General features: G+C 42.4%; 1 protein-coding gene across 1 annotated transcript in view; it reads left to right on the top strand.

The window, feature by feature from the left end:
* The window catches only part of pex7 (peroxisomal biogenesis factor 7), a 31,214-nt gene that overhangs the window by 1,115 nt on the left and 12,406 nt on the right, over positions 1 to 17,693 (top strand). The window contains exons 4-8 of the mRNA XM_021600347.2: positions 93 to 170; positions 286 to 397; positions 8,755 to 8,861; positions 9,267 to 9,380; positions 16,638 to 16,693. Of these exons, the coding sequence (XP_021456022.2) occupies positions 93 to 170; positions 286 to 397; positions 8,755 to 8,861; positions 9,267 to 9,380; positions 16,638 to 16,693 (467 nt within the window). The remainder of the gene's footprint in view (positions 1 to 92; positions 171 to 285; positions 398 to 8,754; positions 8,862 to 9,266; positions 9,381 to 16,637; positions 16,694 to 17,693) is intronic.

Here is a 17,693-nt window from a genome sequence, read left to right as displayed (position 1 = left end):
GTTATCACTGTAGCCTACTGGTCCATGCATTATCATATGTGACACATTTGCTGCTAGTCTAGTTTTAGTTGATGGACTTCCTGTTCTCCCAGGTCTATTCTGTGGACTGGAGTCAGACCCGGGAGGAGAACCTGGTGGTGTCAGGCTCATGGGACCGCACAGCCAAAGTGGTGTGTTTCAAAATGGCGGTGGTAGTATTGGCATCACACACACACTGATCGTCAAACTGGATTGGATGAAAAATCGCATGGCTTTGTTTTATGAGTGGAGTTGTTGTTCCAACAGTGGGATCTCAGCCGTGGCGGCCAGTCGCTCTGCACCCTTCAGGGTCATGAAGGGGTCATCTACAGCACACTGTGGTCTCCTCACATCCCAGGGTGCTTTGCTTCAGCATCAGGTGAGTACAGTTACACTTCCCTTGGTCACTAATGCTTCGGATATTTCATTAGTTAAATAGAATTTAAATTCTTTAGGTCGATCAAGGTTTGTGACTTTTTCATTAACCTCGACTAACCTGCACATTGACTCGGTACCGATACCCCAAGTATATAGCCTCGTTATTTTGTTACTTTTTTATTATATTTTTATTATAGTTTATTTAGTAAATATTTTCTTAACACTATTTATTGAACTTCATTGTTGGTTAAAGGCTTGTAATAAGCATTTCACGGTAAGGTCTGCCTGTTGTATTCAGCGCATGTGACAAATAAAAATGGATATGATTTGTAATCAGTTTTTTTTTAAATCCAGAAATTGATTGTAATGCCCCACCATAACCACATGGTGTCACTAAAGCTCTAGTTCTGATTCACTGGTCTGGCGCGCTGCCTCTGAAGCAGTGTACAATTGCTGTTAATCAGTACAGCTGTAGCCTTTCATAGTAAGTATTTTCTTATTGTTCAGTTCTGAATTATAGAGTAGAATATTGTAATTTATGCTTCTAAAAGGTTAAGGCCTACATTCATTATTATTGCCGTTTATGTTTTGCTAGAGGGCCAATGAAGCACTGTCCACAGTTTCTGTGCTCCTGAAACATTCAAAGAAAATAGGTTTTGTATGTTACAACTTAACAAATTGACTTTAACAAAAGATCAATGGACTTAACCTGCATTTAGCATGAGCTCTTATCTCCATCAATTATCTGGATCATGCGACCTACAGTGCTCTTGTGCTGCTGGTGAACATGACATTGTTTCTATTAGAAAACAGATACATGTTGCCACACTGTGATCTCATCTAAACATGAGCCGTTTAGCCTACAGCGTCCTCCCTCTCACAGTCAGTTCCCAGTCGCAGCACTCTAGGGCTGGGTGCTAACATGGTTTGTCACCGCCGATAAGTCTTGAGCCCTGATGGGTATCAGAGCCTCTCTGTGGAGACCATATCAGAATTAACCAGGCTCTGTTTGCTTTGCCATAACTTTCTTTTATAAGGGGCTGTCTTGTCATAGCCTACAGTTGGGTTCCAGTGTTCAGCCAGGGAAAAGTTCAGTAGTCGCAAAAGAAGATGTGAATCCATTGTACTATCCCAGCACGCAAAAAAATGTCATGGGACGTCATAAGTGTTCAAGTATTGCCCAAAATATGCTCACTGGGTTGAGTGGGTTCATGTATCAATGTTAACATTTTTCTGTGTGCGAAACTGAAATTGAACACACAAAACATTAAACACCAGGGTGTCTATCGGTTTATGAATCTACTCTACTCTTTATGAATCTACTCTCTTTTTACAGATGTATCAGAAAAATGTAGTTTTATAAGGGAATGCTGTACGCCTATTACTAGTCAAATACGTTTCAAAGATCATGAATAACAATGATTTGATAGAGGGTATATTTACCTTTGTAAGAGTTGGGGGAATTATACTGAACAAAAAAATAAATGTAACATGTTGGTCCCATGTTTCATGAGTTGAAGTAAAAGATCCCAGGAATGTTCCATACACACAAAAAGCTTTTCATACGCACATCCCTTTTAGTGAGCATTTCATTTAACCTGTCAGGTATGGCATATCAAGAAGCTGATTAAACAGCATGATCATTACACAGGTGCACCTTGTGCTGGGGACAGAAGGCCACTCTAAAATGTGCACTTTTGTCGCACAACACAATGCAACAGATGTCTCGTGTTTTGAGGGGGTATGCAATTGGCATGCTGACTGCAGGAATGTCCACCAGAGCTGTTGCCAGACAATTGAATGTTAGTTTCTCTACCGTAAGTCACCTCCAACATAATTTTAGTGGATTTGGCAGTACGTTCCAACCGGCCTCACAACTGCAGACCATGTGTAACCATGCTAGCCCAGGACCTCCACATCCGTCTTCTTCACCTGCGGGATTGTCTGAGACCAACCACCTGGACAGCTGATGAAACTCTGGGTTTGCACAACCAAAGAATTAATGCACAACCTGTCAGAAACTGTCTCAGGGAAGCTCTTCTGCGTGCTCGTTGTCCTCACCAAAGATCTTGACCTTTCTGCAGTTCAGCATCATAACCGACTTCAGTGGGCAAATGCACACCTTCGATGGCCACTGGCACGCTGGAGAAGTGTGCTCTTCACAGATGAATCTCGGTTTCAACTGTACCAGGCAGATGGCAGACAATGTGTATGGTGTCATGTGGGCGAGGGGTTTGCTGATGTCACGTTGTGAACAGAGTGCCCCATAGTGTTGGTGGGGTTATGGTATGGGCAGGCGTAAGCTACGGACAATGAACACAATTGCATTTTATCGATGACAATTTGAATGCACAGAGATACCATGATGAGATCCTGAAGCCAATTGTTGTGCCATTTATCCGCCGCATCACCTCATGTTTCACTATGATAAGGCACAGCCCCATGTCATAGCAATTTGTACACAATTCCTGGAAGCTGAAAATATCCCAGTTCTTCCATGTCCTGCATACTCACCAGACATGGCACCCACTGAGCATGTTTGGGATGCTCTGGATCAACGTGTACGACAGCATGTTCCAGTTCCTGCCGATATCCAGCAACTTGGCACAGCCATTGACGAGGAATGGGACAACATTTCACAGGCCACAATCAACTGTATGCGAAGCACATGTGTCGTGCTGCATAAGGCAAGTAGTGGTCATACCAGATACTGACTGGTTTTCTGATCACACCCCTACCTTTTTTTTTAAGGTATATGTGACCAACAGATACATATCCGTATTCCCAGTCATGTGAAATCCATAGATTAGGGCCTAATGAATTCATATCAATTGGTTGATTTCCTTCTACGAATTGCAACTCAGTAAACATGTTGAAATTGTTGCATGTTGCGTTTCTATTTTTGTTCAGTGTATGTGAAGATTGACTGAAGTCACATAATCATATCTGTTCTGGTGATCGCCGCTGGTTTGATATCAAAATATGATACATCTGGTCAAATGTACCAGATTTTTACCCCATGATGATGTTGCGTATTTCTTCCTTAATATACACTGCACATGATCCCCCAATGATCTGCCATGAAGGGGGCACAGTAGAACAATATAATAATTGTGAAGACAATGGTTTTAGTGTGTGAGACATTTTTTACCTAGCTTCAGGGGCTAGCCCCCTCACCCCACTACACACACACACACACACACAGACCCTGGTAGGTTATCTTATCCTTCGCTCTCTACATCTCGCTCAGTAAGGCAGCCTACCCCGAGAGCCATTAGCTATGATAACACAGCGAAGTGTTGATGGAAGGTCCCCGTTTTCCTTTTAAAACCTTGACACTGAAGTTGTTACCAAGCAGGTAATGAGAAGTGGGTGAAAATCAATAGGAGGGCTGTGAGGCATGCACACAGATCCCACAGCACAGCTGTATTGGTCCATGGGAGAGAGAGGAGATGGGAGAGAGAGGTTTGCAGGATGCTGCCTCAGCAGGGGTACATAGTAATAGATACGACGTGAGGGAGATCTGGTGGTAACCCCACACCCGCAGAAGCCAGAACCTGCAGTTAGACACTTGATCCAGAACTGCGTATTGTCAAAGCTGCCTTACAGCTTTCCAAAAGCACAGTATTTAAATCCACACTCGGTTACGCAAACTCTGGATTGGCTAGGTTTTTTAGGGATATATCAGTGCCATATAAATGGATGATTGCGTTTTCTATATTATATGAGCTGTGTTCCTTAAAAGCAGCCACACGTGGGTAAATGATGTGCTGTTCACGAACAATTTGTTATTTTTGAATGACTCTTTTTACTCACTCGATAGTCATGACTAGTTTTTCTGAGTGACTTGTTATTTTTTGGGTTGTTTGTTTCACCTGCTGACTGTAATTAATTATACAGCAGGATTAATACAGTACACGCTCTTCCGGTGACCAACAACTGTCTGTCATGTGCTCACAGGCAAAATAGATCAGGCTGGAGGCAGCATATCAAGAAAACAAATACGTGTTTATAACTGATAATTGATCGAATGGTGCAAGATTGAATGCAATTCCTTGATTATTGAATGTTATTATAAATACAGCTTTGTAGAACCAAAACGTACACAGCCTCTGCTCAACATCCCCGGGGGGGGGGGGGGGGCACACAATGCTTGCACTTGCTGATTAGTGCTTATCTGGAACTCCCATATTCTCTCTCTCGCTCCTCCAAGATGGGCCACGGCGACAAGCCCTGCCTGCTTGCAGCATCTTGGCAGGGATGAAGGAGAGCTTTACAGGCAAGTGGCTTTGTGAGGCTGCAATCTCCACCATGGATCCATTTCACTGTAATTAAAAATGTGAGTCGAGCCCTGAGCGAACCAAAAAAGCAAAGTTGCTATCAAACACCAGCATCTAGGTCATCCCAACCACTGAATATTCACCTAACTAATCGCTCAGAAACTCTAACAATTTTCATTCATCTCCTCCCTTTCGCCGTGATTCACTTGCGTAATTGGCAACGTTTTTTTCCCCGCTGCGTTCTGAAAAGCCATCAAGGAATTCATTTCTGCAGTGGTTTCAGTCAATAGGAGTGACAGTGGGAGTTAGTCTGTGAGTTGCTGCCTCTCTTCGTTAATGGGAACGTAAAGTGGACAGATTCATTTAGAATTCAAGGCACACTTGGCTACTTCAGCATGGCTACCACAGTATTCCACAGCGATTTGCCATCCCATCTGGTTTGCGCTTAGTGGGGCTGTCATTTGTTTTTCAAGAAGACAATGACCCAACACACCTCCAGGCTGTGTAAGGGCTATTTGACCAATAAGGAGAGTGATGGAGTGCTGTGTCAGATAATCTGGCCTCCACAATCCCTCAACCCAATTGAGATGGTTTGGGATGAGTTGGACCACAGCGTGAACGAAAAGCAGCCAACAAGTGCTCAGCATATGTGGGAACACATTCAAGACTGTTGGAAAAGCATTCCAGGTGAAGCTGGTTGAGAGAATGCCAAGAGTATGCAAAGCTGTCATCAAGGCAAAGGGTGGCTACTTTGAAGCCACCCTTTTAACACGTTTTTGGTTACTACATGATTCCATATGTGTTATTTCATAGTTTTGATGTCTTCACTATTATTCTACAATGTAGAAAAATATTATTCCTTGAATGAGTAGGTGTGTCCAAACGTTTGACTGTGTGTGTGTATACAGTGCATTCAGAAAGCATTCAGCCCCCCGTCCCTTTTCCACATTTTGTTCCATTACAGCCTTATTCTAAAATGTATTAAATCATTTGCTTACAGAAATATCTTATTTACATAAGTATTCAGACCCTTTGCTATGATTGGAGTCCACCTGTGGTAAATTCAATTGATTGGACATGATTTGGGGAGGCACACACCTGTCTATTTAAGGTCTCACAGTTGACAGTGCATGTCAAAGCGAAAATTAAGCCAGAGACCTGAATATATCTGTGCAGCGACACTCCCCATCCAACCTGAAAGAGCTTGAGAGGATCTGCAGAGAAAAATGGGAGAAACTCCCCACATCCATGTGTGCCAAGCTTGTAGCGTCATACCCAAGAAGACTCGAGGCTGTAATCTCTGCTAAAAGGTGCTTCAACAAAGTACTGAGTAAAGGGTCTGAATACTTATGTAAATGTGATATTTCAGTTCTTTATATTAAATACATTTGTAACAAAATGTGTAAAAAGTTGAGGGGTCTGAACATTTTCCAAATGCACTGTATATAAGATCCCACAGTTGAAAGTGCATATCAGAGCAAAAACCAAGCCATGAGGTCGAAGGAATTGTCCGTAGAGCTCCGAGACAGGATTGTGTCGAGGCACAGGTCTGGGGAAGGGTACCAAAAAATGTGTGCAGCATTGAAGGTCCCAAAAAATACAGTGGTCTCCATGGATTTCACATGACTGGGCAGGGGCACAGCCATGGTTGGGCCTGGGAGGGCATAGCCCGCCCACCCACTTCAGAGCCAGGGCCACCCACTCAGGAGCCAGGCCCAGCCTATCAGAATGGCTTATGGTAGTGTAATTAACATTAAAGTTCTCTTGCAACAGCTCTGGTGGACATTCCTGCAGTCAGCATGCAAATTGCATGCTCCCTCAACTTGAGACATCTGAGGCATTGTGTTGGTTGACAAACTGCACATTTTAGAGTGGCATTTTATTGTCCCCAACACAAGGTGCACATATGTAATGATCATGCTGTTTGAGCAGTTCTTGATATGCCACACCGGTCAGGTGGATGGATTATCTTGGCAAAGGAGAAATGCTCACTAACAGGGGTGTAAAAACAATGTGTGCAAAATTTGAGATAAATAAGCTTTTTGTGCATATGGAAAATTTCTGGGATCTTTTATTTCAGCTCATGAAACATGGGACCAACACTTTACATGTTGCGTTCGTATTTTTGTTCAGTTTAGTATATCTGTAGAATACGTAGGATGGAATGGTATATGTACAGCAATCGTTAAATAGGATAGGCCTTGACTAGAATACAGTATATACATATGAAGTGGGTTTGTAACCATTAAAGTGACCAGTGTTCCATGACATTGAGAGCGACAGAATGTGGTATAGCATAATGCTGTGATGCAATGCAGACTAGGACAGAGAGTAAAGCTCAGTATGCACGTATTTCACCTAGATTTGGATGACTTTTTCCGAATTTAGATGGACTTCACATAATTAGATGGACTTCACAGAAGAGATGCCAAAGAAGTTAAGGCAATGCCTTGTGACGGGCTCTGAACCGCTTTACAATGCAATGAGTTGCTCTTCCAAGTGGATGACCACAGATCAATGAGGTTAATTAGTGGAAGTGTTTTGCTGCAAACAGACCAACTCTTTATTCCAGAATGACTGGACATATTTCAAACCACATTTACCCGACCTTATGTTGACTTGCAAGCTTGAGCTGGGCGATATGGACAAAAATCCATATAGCGATAAATCGCCTGAATTGATGACATAACTATAAATAGAATAATATATTTATAACATTAATATGCTCCACAGTTTTTTTATTTTATTATCCTTTAAACTACTACTACTAGTTTGATGGTTGTAGCCATCAAGTTATCCAGGCTGCATCACATCCAGCCGTGATTGGGAGTCCCATAGGGCGGCGCACAATTTGCCCAGCGTCGTCTGGGTTTGGCCGGAGTAGGCCGTCATTGTAAATAAGAATTTGTTCTTAACTGACTCGCCTAGTTTAAATAAAGGTTCAATTTAAAAAAATCTATTGTCACATTAATCACCCATATTAGCAAACGTATTTCATTTCAAACGTCACATTTCTCTAGTACGGGCTACTTATCGTACTGAACAATGTCAGCAAAATGTCTGCGATAAGTGATCGGTGTGGTTGGTGTCGATAATTGAGGGTTTATTGTCCCAGCTTTACTGCAAGATATGTGTTCCATGGAAATGGCATGGGGCTGTAAAAGTGTTTTGCTTGAATAGACCACCTATTCATTATAGAATGTCTAGAGGGTTTCTTTCAAACCACATTAATCCAATGCTGATACAGTATGTAAACATATTTCCAATGGAAATGGCAAAGTTGAAAAATAAGTCTTCATTTCAAATATCACAAATGATATTTGTATGTACAGGTATAAAGTATTTAATCATAATATTTAAGCCTCTAGATTCATATTTAAGCTATAGATTTAGGACTAGATGGGAAATGCAAAAAACATTGAAATGTAAACCTTGATTTTGCTGTATTGTAGTATGCTGTAGTGTAGCATTATGCTGTAGTGTAGAATTGTATAGGGTGAAATGGTGTGAAGTTGGCATTAGGCTCTGGAGCTGACGCAGCAGGTTTCCATTGATACTTGTAATAGACACTGAACACCCGGCCGAGGTCATTCACTGCAGACTGCAGAGGGAGTGGCCTAAAAACCCATTGTTACAATCTCACCAGGAAGCCCCTTCCAACTTGGGTCTGAGTGTGTGTGTTAAAGAAAGAGGAGAGGGAGGATGGATGGAGGGAGGGGGGTGGATAGTGAGAGCATCTTGTCCAGACCATCTTAAAATGCTTCCATCTGGCTGTCGTTGTGTCGATGAGTGTCGCAGTCCCTTGGCAGGCAGGGCCACATTCCCATGTCCCTGGTCCTGTATCTGATCCAGGATGAGCCAGGGGGAATGGGGGCTGCTGCATGCCTTCCTTCCTCTGTGGAGGGAGAGCTGGCCCTTGAAATGAGCGTCATGGTCCAAAACCCTGTGGTAGATTGTGGGAGGGAGGCTGAGTGTGGGTACAGTTGACTGTGGAAGTGTGAGTCATGAATAGAACAGCATGGCTGCCTGTGTCTGTGACCCTTTCAACCCTGAATCTAGTCTTGTCTTTTGTCACCAGGGGACGGAACGCTGAGAGTGTGGGATGTGAAGACAGGGAGGTGCAGGCTGGCCATCCCAGCCCACAAGGCAGAGATCCTAAGCTGTGACTGGTGCAAATACGATCAGGTACCGAGGTATTTTACTACAGTACAGCCCCCCCACTGTTAAAACCTCAACCCAAAACATTTAATTTGACGCTTGGAAGCAGGAGTTTATGAAGTGGACCTAAAGACATTTAGGTTTAAAATGCCAACGCTTCAACCATGAATAAAACCCATCCTGGAATTGAGAACAGAGATACTGTACAATCACCTCTGCCATATACTAGCCTCACTGCCGTTGTTATTAATGATGTTGCAAATTTATATGTGAGAAGACCTCTATAGGTTGTAAAAGGTCTTCAGCATTTCTTGCCATAAAGATTAATATGAATTTCCCCTAATTATAATTACAGTTAATAACATGCCTGTGTTAGTACAGTATGTACGTTTGGGATACTTGTTTAACCCACTCTGTCTGGGCTGTCCTCAGAATGTGATAGTAACCGGAGCAGTGGACTGTAGCCTGTGTGTGTGGGACTTACGGAATGTCCGGCAGCCTCTGTCACGCCTACGGGGCCATTCCTACGCCATACGAAGAGTAAAGGTAATGAAGCATTCCTTCTCACCCATACAACATACTAGGGCTGGGCCGTAAACCGTATTTTACTATATACCGTTGTTGATGCACAGACTGGTTTGGATTTTTACTTGACCGTACATAACGGTATTTCAATATTTGGTTTGTTAGTTTCAAGTTTTAATGTCACATGCACAAGTACAGTAAAATGCCTTTCTTTCAAACTCAATGCCCAACAATTGGATAATCAATAACAATGTATTACTTGAAAAGGAAAAATAAGAATAGGAAATATGAAATACACAAAGTTAGTAAGTAAGCAAGCATACTATATACAGGAAATGTTGAAAAGGTCAGAACCAATACCAGATTTACATGTGCAGGGATACTGGAGTGATGGAGGTAGATATGTATAGGGGTAAGGTGACCTGGCAACAAGATTTAATCCTAGTAAAAATGTCCTGTCCTAGGTCAGTTAGGATCACCACTTTATTTTAAGAATGTGAAATGTCAGAATAATAGTAGAGAGTGATTTATTTCAGCTTTTATTTATTTCATCACATTCCCAGTGGGTCAGAAGTTTACATACACTCAATTAGTATTTGGTAGCATTGCCTTTAAATGATTTAACTTTGGTCAAACGTTTCAGTTTGCCTTCCACAAGCTTCCCACAATAAGTTAGGTGAATTTTGGCTCATTCCTCCTGACAGAGCTGGTGTAACTGAGTCAGTTTTGTAGGCCTCCTTGCTCACACACTCTTTTTCAGTTATGCCCACACATCTTATAGGATTGAAGTCAGGGCTTTGGCCACTCCAATACCTTGACTTTGTTGTCCTTAAGCCATTTTGCCACAACTTTGGAAGTATGCTTGGGGTCATTGTCCATTTGGAAGACCAATTTGCAACCAAGCTTCAACTTCATGACTAATGTCTTGAGATGTTACTTCAATATATACACATAATTTTCCTACCTCATGATGCCATCTATTTTATGAAGTGCACCAGTCCCTCCTGCAGCAAAGCACCCCCACAACATGATGCTGCCACCCCCGTGCTTCACGGTTGGAATGGGGTTCTTCGGCTTGCAAGCCTCCCCCCTTTTCCTCTTAAGATAACGATGGTCATTATGGCCAAACAGTTCTATTTTTGTTTCATCAGACCAGAGGACATTTCTCAAAAAAGTATTCTCTTTGTCCCCATGTTTAATTGCAAAGTGTAGTCTGGCTTTTTAATGGTGGTTTTGGAGCGGTGCTTCTTCCTTGCTGAGCGGCCTTTCAGGTTATGTCGATATAGGACTCGTTTTACTGTGGATATAGATACTTTTGTACCCATTTCCTCCAGCATCTTCACACGGTCCTTTGCTGCTGTTCTGGGATTGATTTGCACTTTTCACACCAAAGAACATTAATCTCTAGGAGACAGAATGCGTCTCCTTCCTGAGTGGTATGACGGCTACGTGGTCCCATGGTGTTTATACTTGCGTACTATTGTTTGTACAGATGAACGTGGTACCTTCAGGTGTTTGGAAAATGCTCCCAAGGATGAATAAGACTTGTGGAGGTCTACAATTTTTTTCTGAGGTCTTGGCTGATTTCTTTTGATTTTCCCATGATGTCAAGCAAAGAGGCACTGATTTTGAAGGTAGGCCTTGGAATACATCCACAGGTACACCTCCAATTGACTCAAATGATGTCAATTAGCTTATCAGAAGCTTCTAAAGCCATGACATAATTTTCTGGAATTTTCAGAGCTGTTTAAATGCACAGTCAACTTAGTGTATGTAAACTTCTGACCCACTGGAATTGTGATACAGTGAATTGTAAGTGAAATAATCTGTCAGTAAACAATTGTTGGAAACATTTCTTGTGTCATGCACAAAGTAGATGTCTTAACCGACTTGCCAAAACTATAGTTTGCTAACAAGACATTTGTGGAGTGGTTGAAAAATGAGTTTTAATGACTCCAACCTAAGTGTATGTGCATATTATGTGTGAGTGAGTAAATGAGTGAGTGAGTGTGTCACGCCCTGGCCATAGAGGCTTTTATTCTCTATTTTGGTCAGGCCAGGGTGTGACTAGGGTGGGCATTCTATATTCAGTTTCTATGTTTTGTATTTCTTTGTTATTTGGCCCGGTGTGGTTCTCAATCAGAGGCAGCTGTCTATTGTTGTATCTGATTAAGAACCAAACTTAGGTAGCTTTTCCCCACAGGGTTTTTGTGGGTAGGTGATTTCTGTTTAGTGTTTTTCACCTTTCAGGACTGTTTCGGTTATTCCCTTTGTTATTTTTGTATTTAGTGTTCAGTGTCAACAAACATGAACTCGTACCATGCTGCGCTTTGGTCCTCACCTTCTGCCACCAACAGCCGTTACAGAGTGTGTGTGTTGGAGTGACTGTGTGGGTGTGTAGGGCCATGTGAGTGTGCATAGAGACAGTGCAAACATTGAAATCAGTTGTATTGCGTTGGGATAGAAGCTGTTCAAGAGTCTGTTGGTGTCAGACTTGAAGCACCGGTACCTCTTGCCGTGCGGCAGCAAAGAAAATAGTCTAAGGCTTTGACGATTGTCCTGGCCTCCTTTTCACACCTTCTGATATAGAGGTCCTGGGTGGCAGGGAGCTCGGCCCCAGTGATTCACTGGGCTCTCCGCACAACCCTCAGTAGCGCCATGCGATCGTAGGCGGTGCTATTGCCATACCAAGCAGTGATGCAGCCAGTCAATATGCTCTCAATGGCACAGCTGTAGAACCTTTTAAGGATTTGAGGGCCCATGCCAAACTTTTTCAACCTCCTGAGGGGGAAGAGGAACTGTCGCACCTTCTTCACAAATGTCTGTATGTTTGGACAAATTTGTACATAATTTTTTGCCCCATTTTCCTCCCCAATTTTGTGATATCCAATTGGTAGTTAGTCTTGTTCCATCGCTGCAACTCCCGTACGGACTTGGGAGAGGCGAAGGTCGAGAGCCGTGCATCCTCCGAAACACGTCCCTGCCAAGCCACACTGCTTGGAGGCTTAGACCTCTGCGCCACTCGGGAGGCCATTGTTTGGCCCATTTGAAGTCTTTAGTGATTTGGACACCGAGGAACTTGATGCTGTTAAATGTATGAATGTAATAACTGAGTGATGAAACTCATAAAAAATGATGGCAATAGTCTGTTCTTACCGCCAGTAAGAGACCGCTAACTGACTGCTAGCCGAATGTGCGCACAATGCACTTTTTTTGCCATGAATCTTGCTTGTGATGCAGTGCTGGTGCCAAAAGCACGGTAGAAATTGGCACAATGCTCCTGGTGATGAAGTAAGAAACTGCCATCGAATCCATTGAAAATACTTGGTCATAGATAGGTCGTTTGTTTAGCAACAAAACCGACGCGTGCACAACTATGGGGCAAAACACACAGGTTTGGCTTAGATTGTTGACGTGTAAACTTTATTTTGTTTCCAAATGTTTATTGAAAACAAATACATTTGCACAATTAGCACTTGTTGTCTCTCAAATACGTTGTTACAGTTGTTGATTAGCTAGCTAGCAAAGTTGAGCCATATAAGCATTGCCATGACATCAGTCAAAACACCTCAAAACAAGACATGGTATCAATAACAAGATAAAACTAGCTGAAACGAGCCACTTACGATTCCCCACATGGCTGTTTCTTGTCATTGTTGCTAGCTTACGATTCAGAATCGTAAACAAAGCATGGCTTCCGTCCCCATCAACGCATGCGCATCGTTTTCGTGACATTGTCAGACAACTCGTCTATAGAGGACCATAATTATTATGATAAAGGAAAAGTTATTTTTTTTTGCTAAATAGAGGCATAGAAAGAAGAAACATGTGGTACGATGTGGAAACAATAACACACGAGGGAAGTAAATGCAGAAATAGATAAATGCAAAACAAGTATTTGTGGTTGAAGTTTGATTGAACATTGTTTTACAATCAGAATAGAGAACCAGTTGAAACCACTTAGAATGTATGTATTGCCACCCCAGCGTCACTCACTACTTATGAAGTATATTTAGAACAGATAAAATACTGTCATACTGTGAAAAATATAACAATATTATATTTTGGCCATATCATCCAGCCCTACACCCTCCTCTCAGTTCCAAGAAAAGGCTTTTCCACTGTGTTAAATTATGTTAGCTAATTGCCAGCTGTTGGAAGCAAGAAACAGCTCAGCAATACTCGACAGCACAGCTTACCTGCCTGCCTAGCAACCTGTTCTGGAAAGATGGTTCTGGTGTGATCAAAGCACTTAGCTGAATGGAGTTAACAAGCACAGTACAGTACGGTCTGATGGGATCCTTGGCAGCTTTGCAGTACACTGGCCCTGCTCACAGGTCCTGCTGTGGTGACAGCTATAGATTTTTTTTCTCTCCTCCAAGATCTTTTTAATGGATTTTGAGAGAGAGGTGGTGGGTTGGATGCTTGGATGGGTTGGTCGACGGGCCCTAGCTACCATGTCCAGTCTAACAACCACCAATTAGTCAGATTAAACAGAATTGACTTCACCCAGCCCCCCGACAGACGACCCAGCAGGTTTCTAGACCTCATTGGCCCCTCATCACATGATCCATGTGATTCTCACTCCTCTTAACAATGGGGAATCACCCTGCCACACACTTTAACATCACATAAGCAGCTAGAGCTAGCTACAACACCATCAGGAAGTCCAGTGTTTTCAGGACAGCTTTTTAGCATGCATGGGTAATCAATAGATGCAAGGTGTTCGTAGTGGACCTCATCTTGAGATTTCCAGTGTGTTTGTGAACCCTGCCATCAGGTATAGATTTTCTTAAGGCTGCAAGTCTATGTGATGTTACAAATACAGCATATCAGCAAGTCTGCGAGGACACTGAAAAGAGTGCTCAAAGTAAATGGAAAAGTGCTTGGCAAATCCCTTGTGCTTTTCCATATTGGAAAGGTAATAAATATACTGTCGATACGAGCAGAGATTTGATTGCTTTCATTTAACAACATCAAACTTGAAAGATGTGTAAAGGTAAAAGTGTTTTGTCATGGTTGTGTGTGTGCCAGCCAATTTCCCCCTCACCAGGGTGACCACCTGTCCCGGATTGTGTGGGACAGTTCCGCATTTTGGCCCTTTGACCCGCAACCAAACAATCATGTGTTGCATTTTATCAACAAATTAATACACTAATTTACAAAGGTCGATTTGACCCTTGTTTCAGTCAGACTCCCCATTAATTTGATGAGAATTTACTTTCCAACCTGTTTCTTTTGCAGTCTTGTTGCGCTAATGACAAGATATACACTCAGTGGCCAGTTTATTAGGTATACCTATCTAGTACCGGGTCAGACCCCCCCTTTGCCTCTAGAACAGCCTGAATTCTTTGGGGCATGAAAACATTGCTCAATTTGTATCAAGGGACCTAACGTGTGCCAGGAAAACATTCCCCACACCATTACACCACCACCACCAGCCTGTACCATTGACACCAGGCTGGATGGGTCCATGGATTCATGCAGCTTACGCCAAATCCCGACTGCCATCAACATGACGCAACAAGAACTGGGATTCGTCGGACCAGGCGGTGTCAGGGGAAGGCCCTAAAAGACTCCAGTCACCCTAGTCATAGACTGTTCCCTCTGCTACCGCACTGCAAGCGGAACCAGAGTGCCAAGTCTACGTCCAAAAGACTTCTTAACAGCTTCTACCTCCAAGCCATAAGACTCCTGAACAGCTAATGAAATGGCTACCCAGACTATTTGCATTGCCCTCCTCTTTTACGCTGCTGCTACTCTCTGTTTATTATCTATGGATAGTCACTTTAACTCTACCTAGATGTACATATTACCTCAATTACCTCAACTAACCGGTGCCCCCGCACATTGACTCTTTACCGGTACCACCTGTATATAGCCTCGCTACTGTTATTTTACTGCTGCTGTTTAGTTATTTGTTACTTAAATTTTTTATTTATCTATTTTTTGCTTAACACTTATTTTTCTTAACTGCATTGTTGGTTAAGGGCTTGTAAAGTAAGCATTTAACTGTTAGGTCTACACCTATTGTATTCGGTGCATGTAACACATTTATTTTTCCACTCCTCAATTGTCCAGTGTTGGTGATTGCCTGCCCACTGGAGCCACTTCTTTTTGTTTTTAGCTGATAGGAGTGGAACCCCGTGTGGTCGTCTGCTGCAAAGGAACGACGCGTTGTGCTTTCCGAGATGCGGTTCTGCATTCAACTGTTGTACTGCGCTGTTATTTTCCTGTTTGTGACCTGCCTGTTAGCTTGCACAACTCTTGCCATTCTCCTTTGACCTCTCTCATCAACGAGCTGTTTTCGCCCACAGGACTGCCACTGACTGGATGTTTTTTGTTTGTTTCACCATTCTGGGTAAACCCTAGACAGTCGTGCGTGAATAGCCCAGGAGGCCGGACGTTTCTGAGATACTGGAAACAGCGCACCTGGCACCGACAATCATTCCACGCTCAGGTCACTCGTTGGGCCATTTCTAATGTTCAATGGAACAGTAACTGAATGCCGCAATGCCCGTCTGCCTGCTTTGCGTAGCAAGCCACAGCCACGTTACTCACTGTCTGTAGGAACAAACCATTTTCATGAACGGGGTGATGTACCTAATAAACTGTATCATAAGGATGTGGTACTGGTGACGTAAAATACTTCTCCAATCGTTGTTGAGATTTGATATTCTGCACAGAGCAAGTTGAGACGTAGGCCAATGTCATATCGTCAGCCAATCACATTTGTCAGATCCTTTCGGGCTAAATTTCAGCAGAACTTGGAGAGGACAGTTAACTATTTACAAAAAGCATGCTCGTAACGAAGAGCTACAAAGGTAAGTAAATAGCTGTTTTAGACTGAAATATATAAGGTAGTTCAGCAAAACTTGTGAGGCTCTCCCTGCTCATTAGTTGCTCATTCAACAATTAATGTCATTTTTAAACGTCTCCTTTCCTAACTGTTGTACATTCCCAGAGACCAACCAGAAATGTTTCCTTTGCCAAATATTCCCATATTTTCATAAAATCTTTCGTTTCTACATAACCAAATTTTGTGCAAGGCAGTAGAGTAGGCTAATTGTCATTCGATCAGCTTGCTCAGTGCAGCGGGAGAGGGATTTTTGTTTGTGTGTTTTTATTCATGTAGGCTACACTGTCCGGCGAATGTACTGCAAAATCATTCCGTTGTCCCGCATTTGGGTATTTTAAATGTGGTCACGCTATCCCTCAGCTGTTAATAAAGTTTAACAGTTTAAAGTTTATATCGTATTCTTGTGGCTTTTCCCACAGTTCTCTCCATTCAACCAGACCATGTTGGCCTCCTGTTCCTATGACTTCACAGTCAGGTAAGACATTCTAATCATGACTCGGTCATTCTTGTTCAGCTTGTAATGCAAACTGAGCAATAATATCCCACTGTGCATGAACAATGTTTAAAGACAAACGCCACAAACAAGATTTCATTTGTGAAAACTTTACTAAAAACCCATTGGAGTCAGTGAAGCGTGATCACTAGATGATACTGTTTCCTGGAAGAAGGGCAATCTCCTTGAATTATTTAAATGAATTGACCTCCAGGAACACTCGTGTTTGAGAGGCCTGTATAAAGATGTGTAAAATATACATGCAAGCAATGGAAATACCAACCACAATTGTACTATGTTGAGTAGGGTCATAAAATCTGTAATTTCAAGGTAGACTGGTTTATTTTTATTTGGCAAATCGTATTCTCCATCTCAGAGTTTGAATATGTGAGCCTAATTCCCAAACAATGCCGTCAGTCAAGGGTGTGTTGTTTAGTGTCATGCATCCACCAACAGACCCCCCCTCCCCCCCTCACATAATCAGAGCAGCGACAACATGACCCATAAATCACTTTTGTGTACGCTGTCGCCTTTTAGAATCATTCCTTGAGACAGAATTAAAATTGTCCTATGCTATCCTGTACTGAGATCCTATTCTATTCCTCCAGTTTTTTTCCAACCTTAGATCTATTTGAATAATGTTAATGATGCCTGTTGAGGATGATGCAGGAAGTTGGGTTTTAAGGTAATGTGTCTGTATCGGCCCTTTAAGATCTAGGTATCACCGGTCCTCCAAAGAGAGGGACGGTTGTCTTGTAGTGATGGGGGGGAAAAAATTGATACAGTTACATATCGGGACATTTATTTTTCATGCTACATCGTATTGTTTTGCACTAGTTGGCTGTACCTGCACCAAAACCAGTATATTTCCTTCATAGCTTGTTCTCCATCTTTTTTTTTAAATATGGAGACAATTTGTTTTCAGAACTTTTATTTCCATGACTGATCAAATCTTGTTTTCTCATGGCTCTCTCTCATGTCT

Source organism: Oncorhynchus mykiss, chromosome 4, assembly GCF_013265735.2.
Source record: "Oncorhynchus mykiss isolate Arlee chromosome 4, USDA_OmykA_1.1, whole genome shotgun sequence".
In the NCBI taxonomy this organism is placed as follows: Eukaryota; Metazoa; Chordata; class Actinopteri; order Salmoniformes; family Salmonidae; genus Oncorhynchus; species Oncorhynchus mykiss.
Note: the sequence above shows the minus strand (reverse complement) of the source record. Positions and strands in the feature narration are given on the sequence as shown.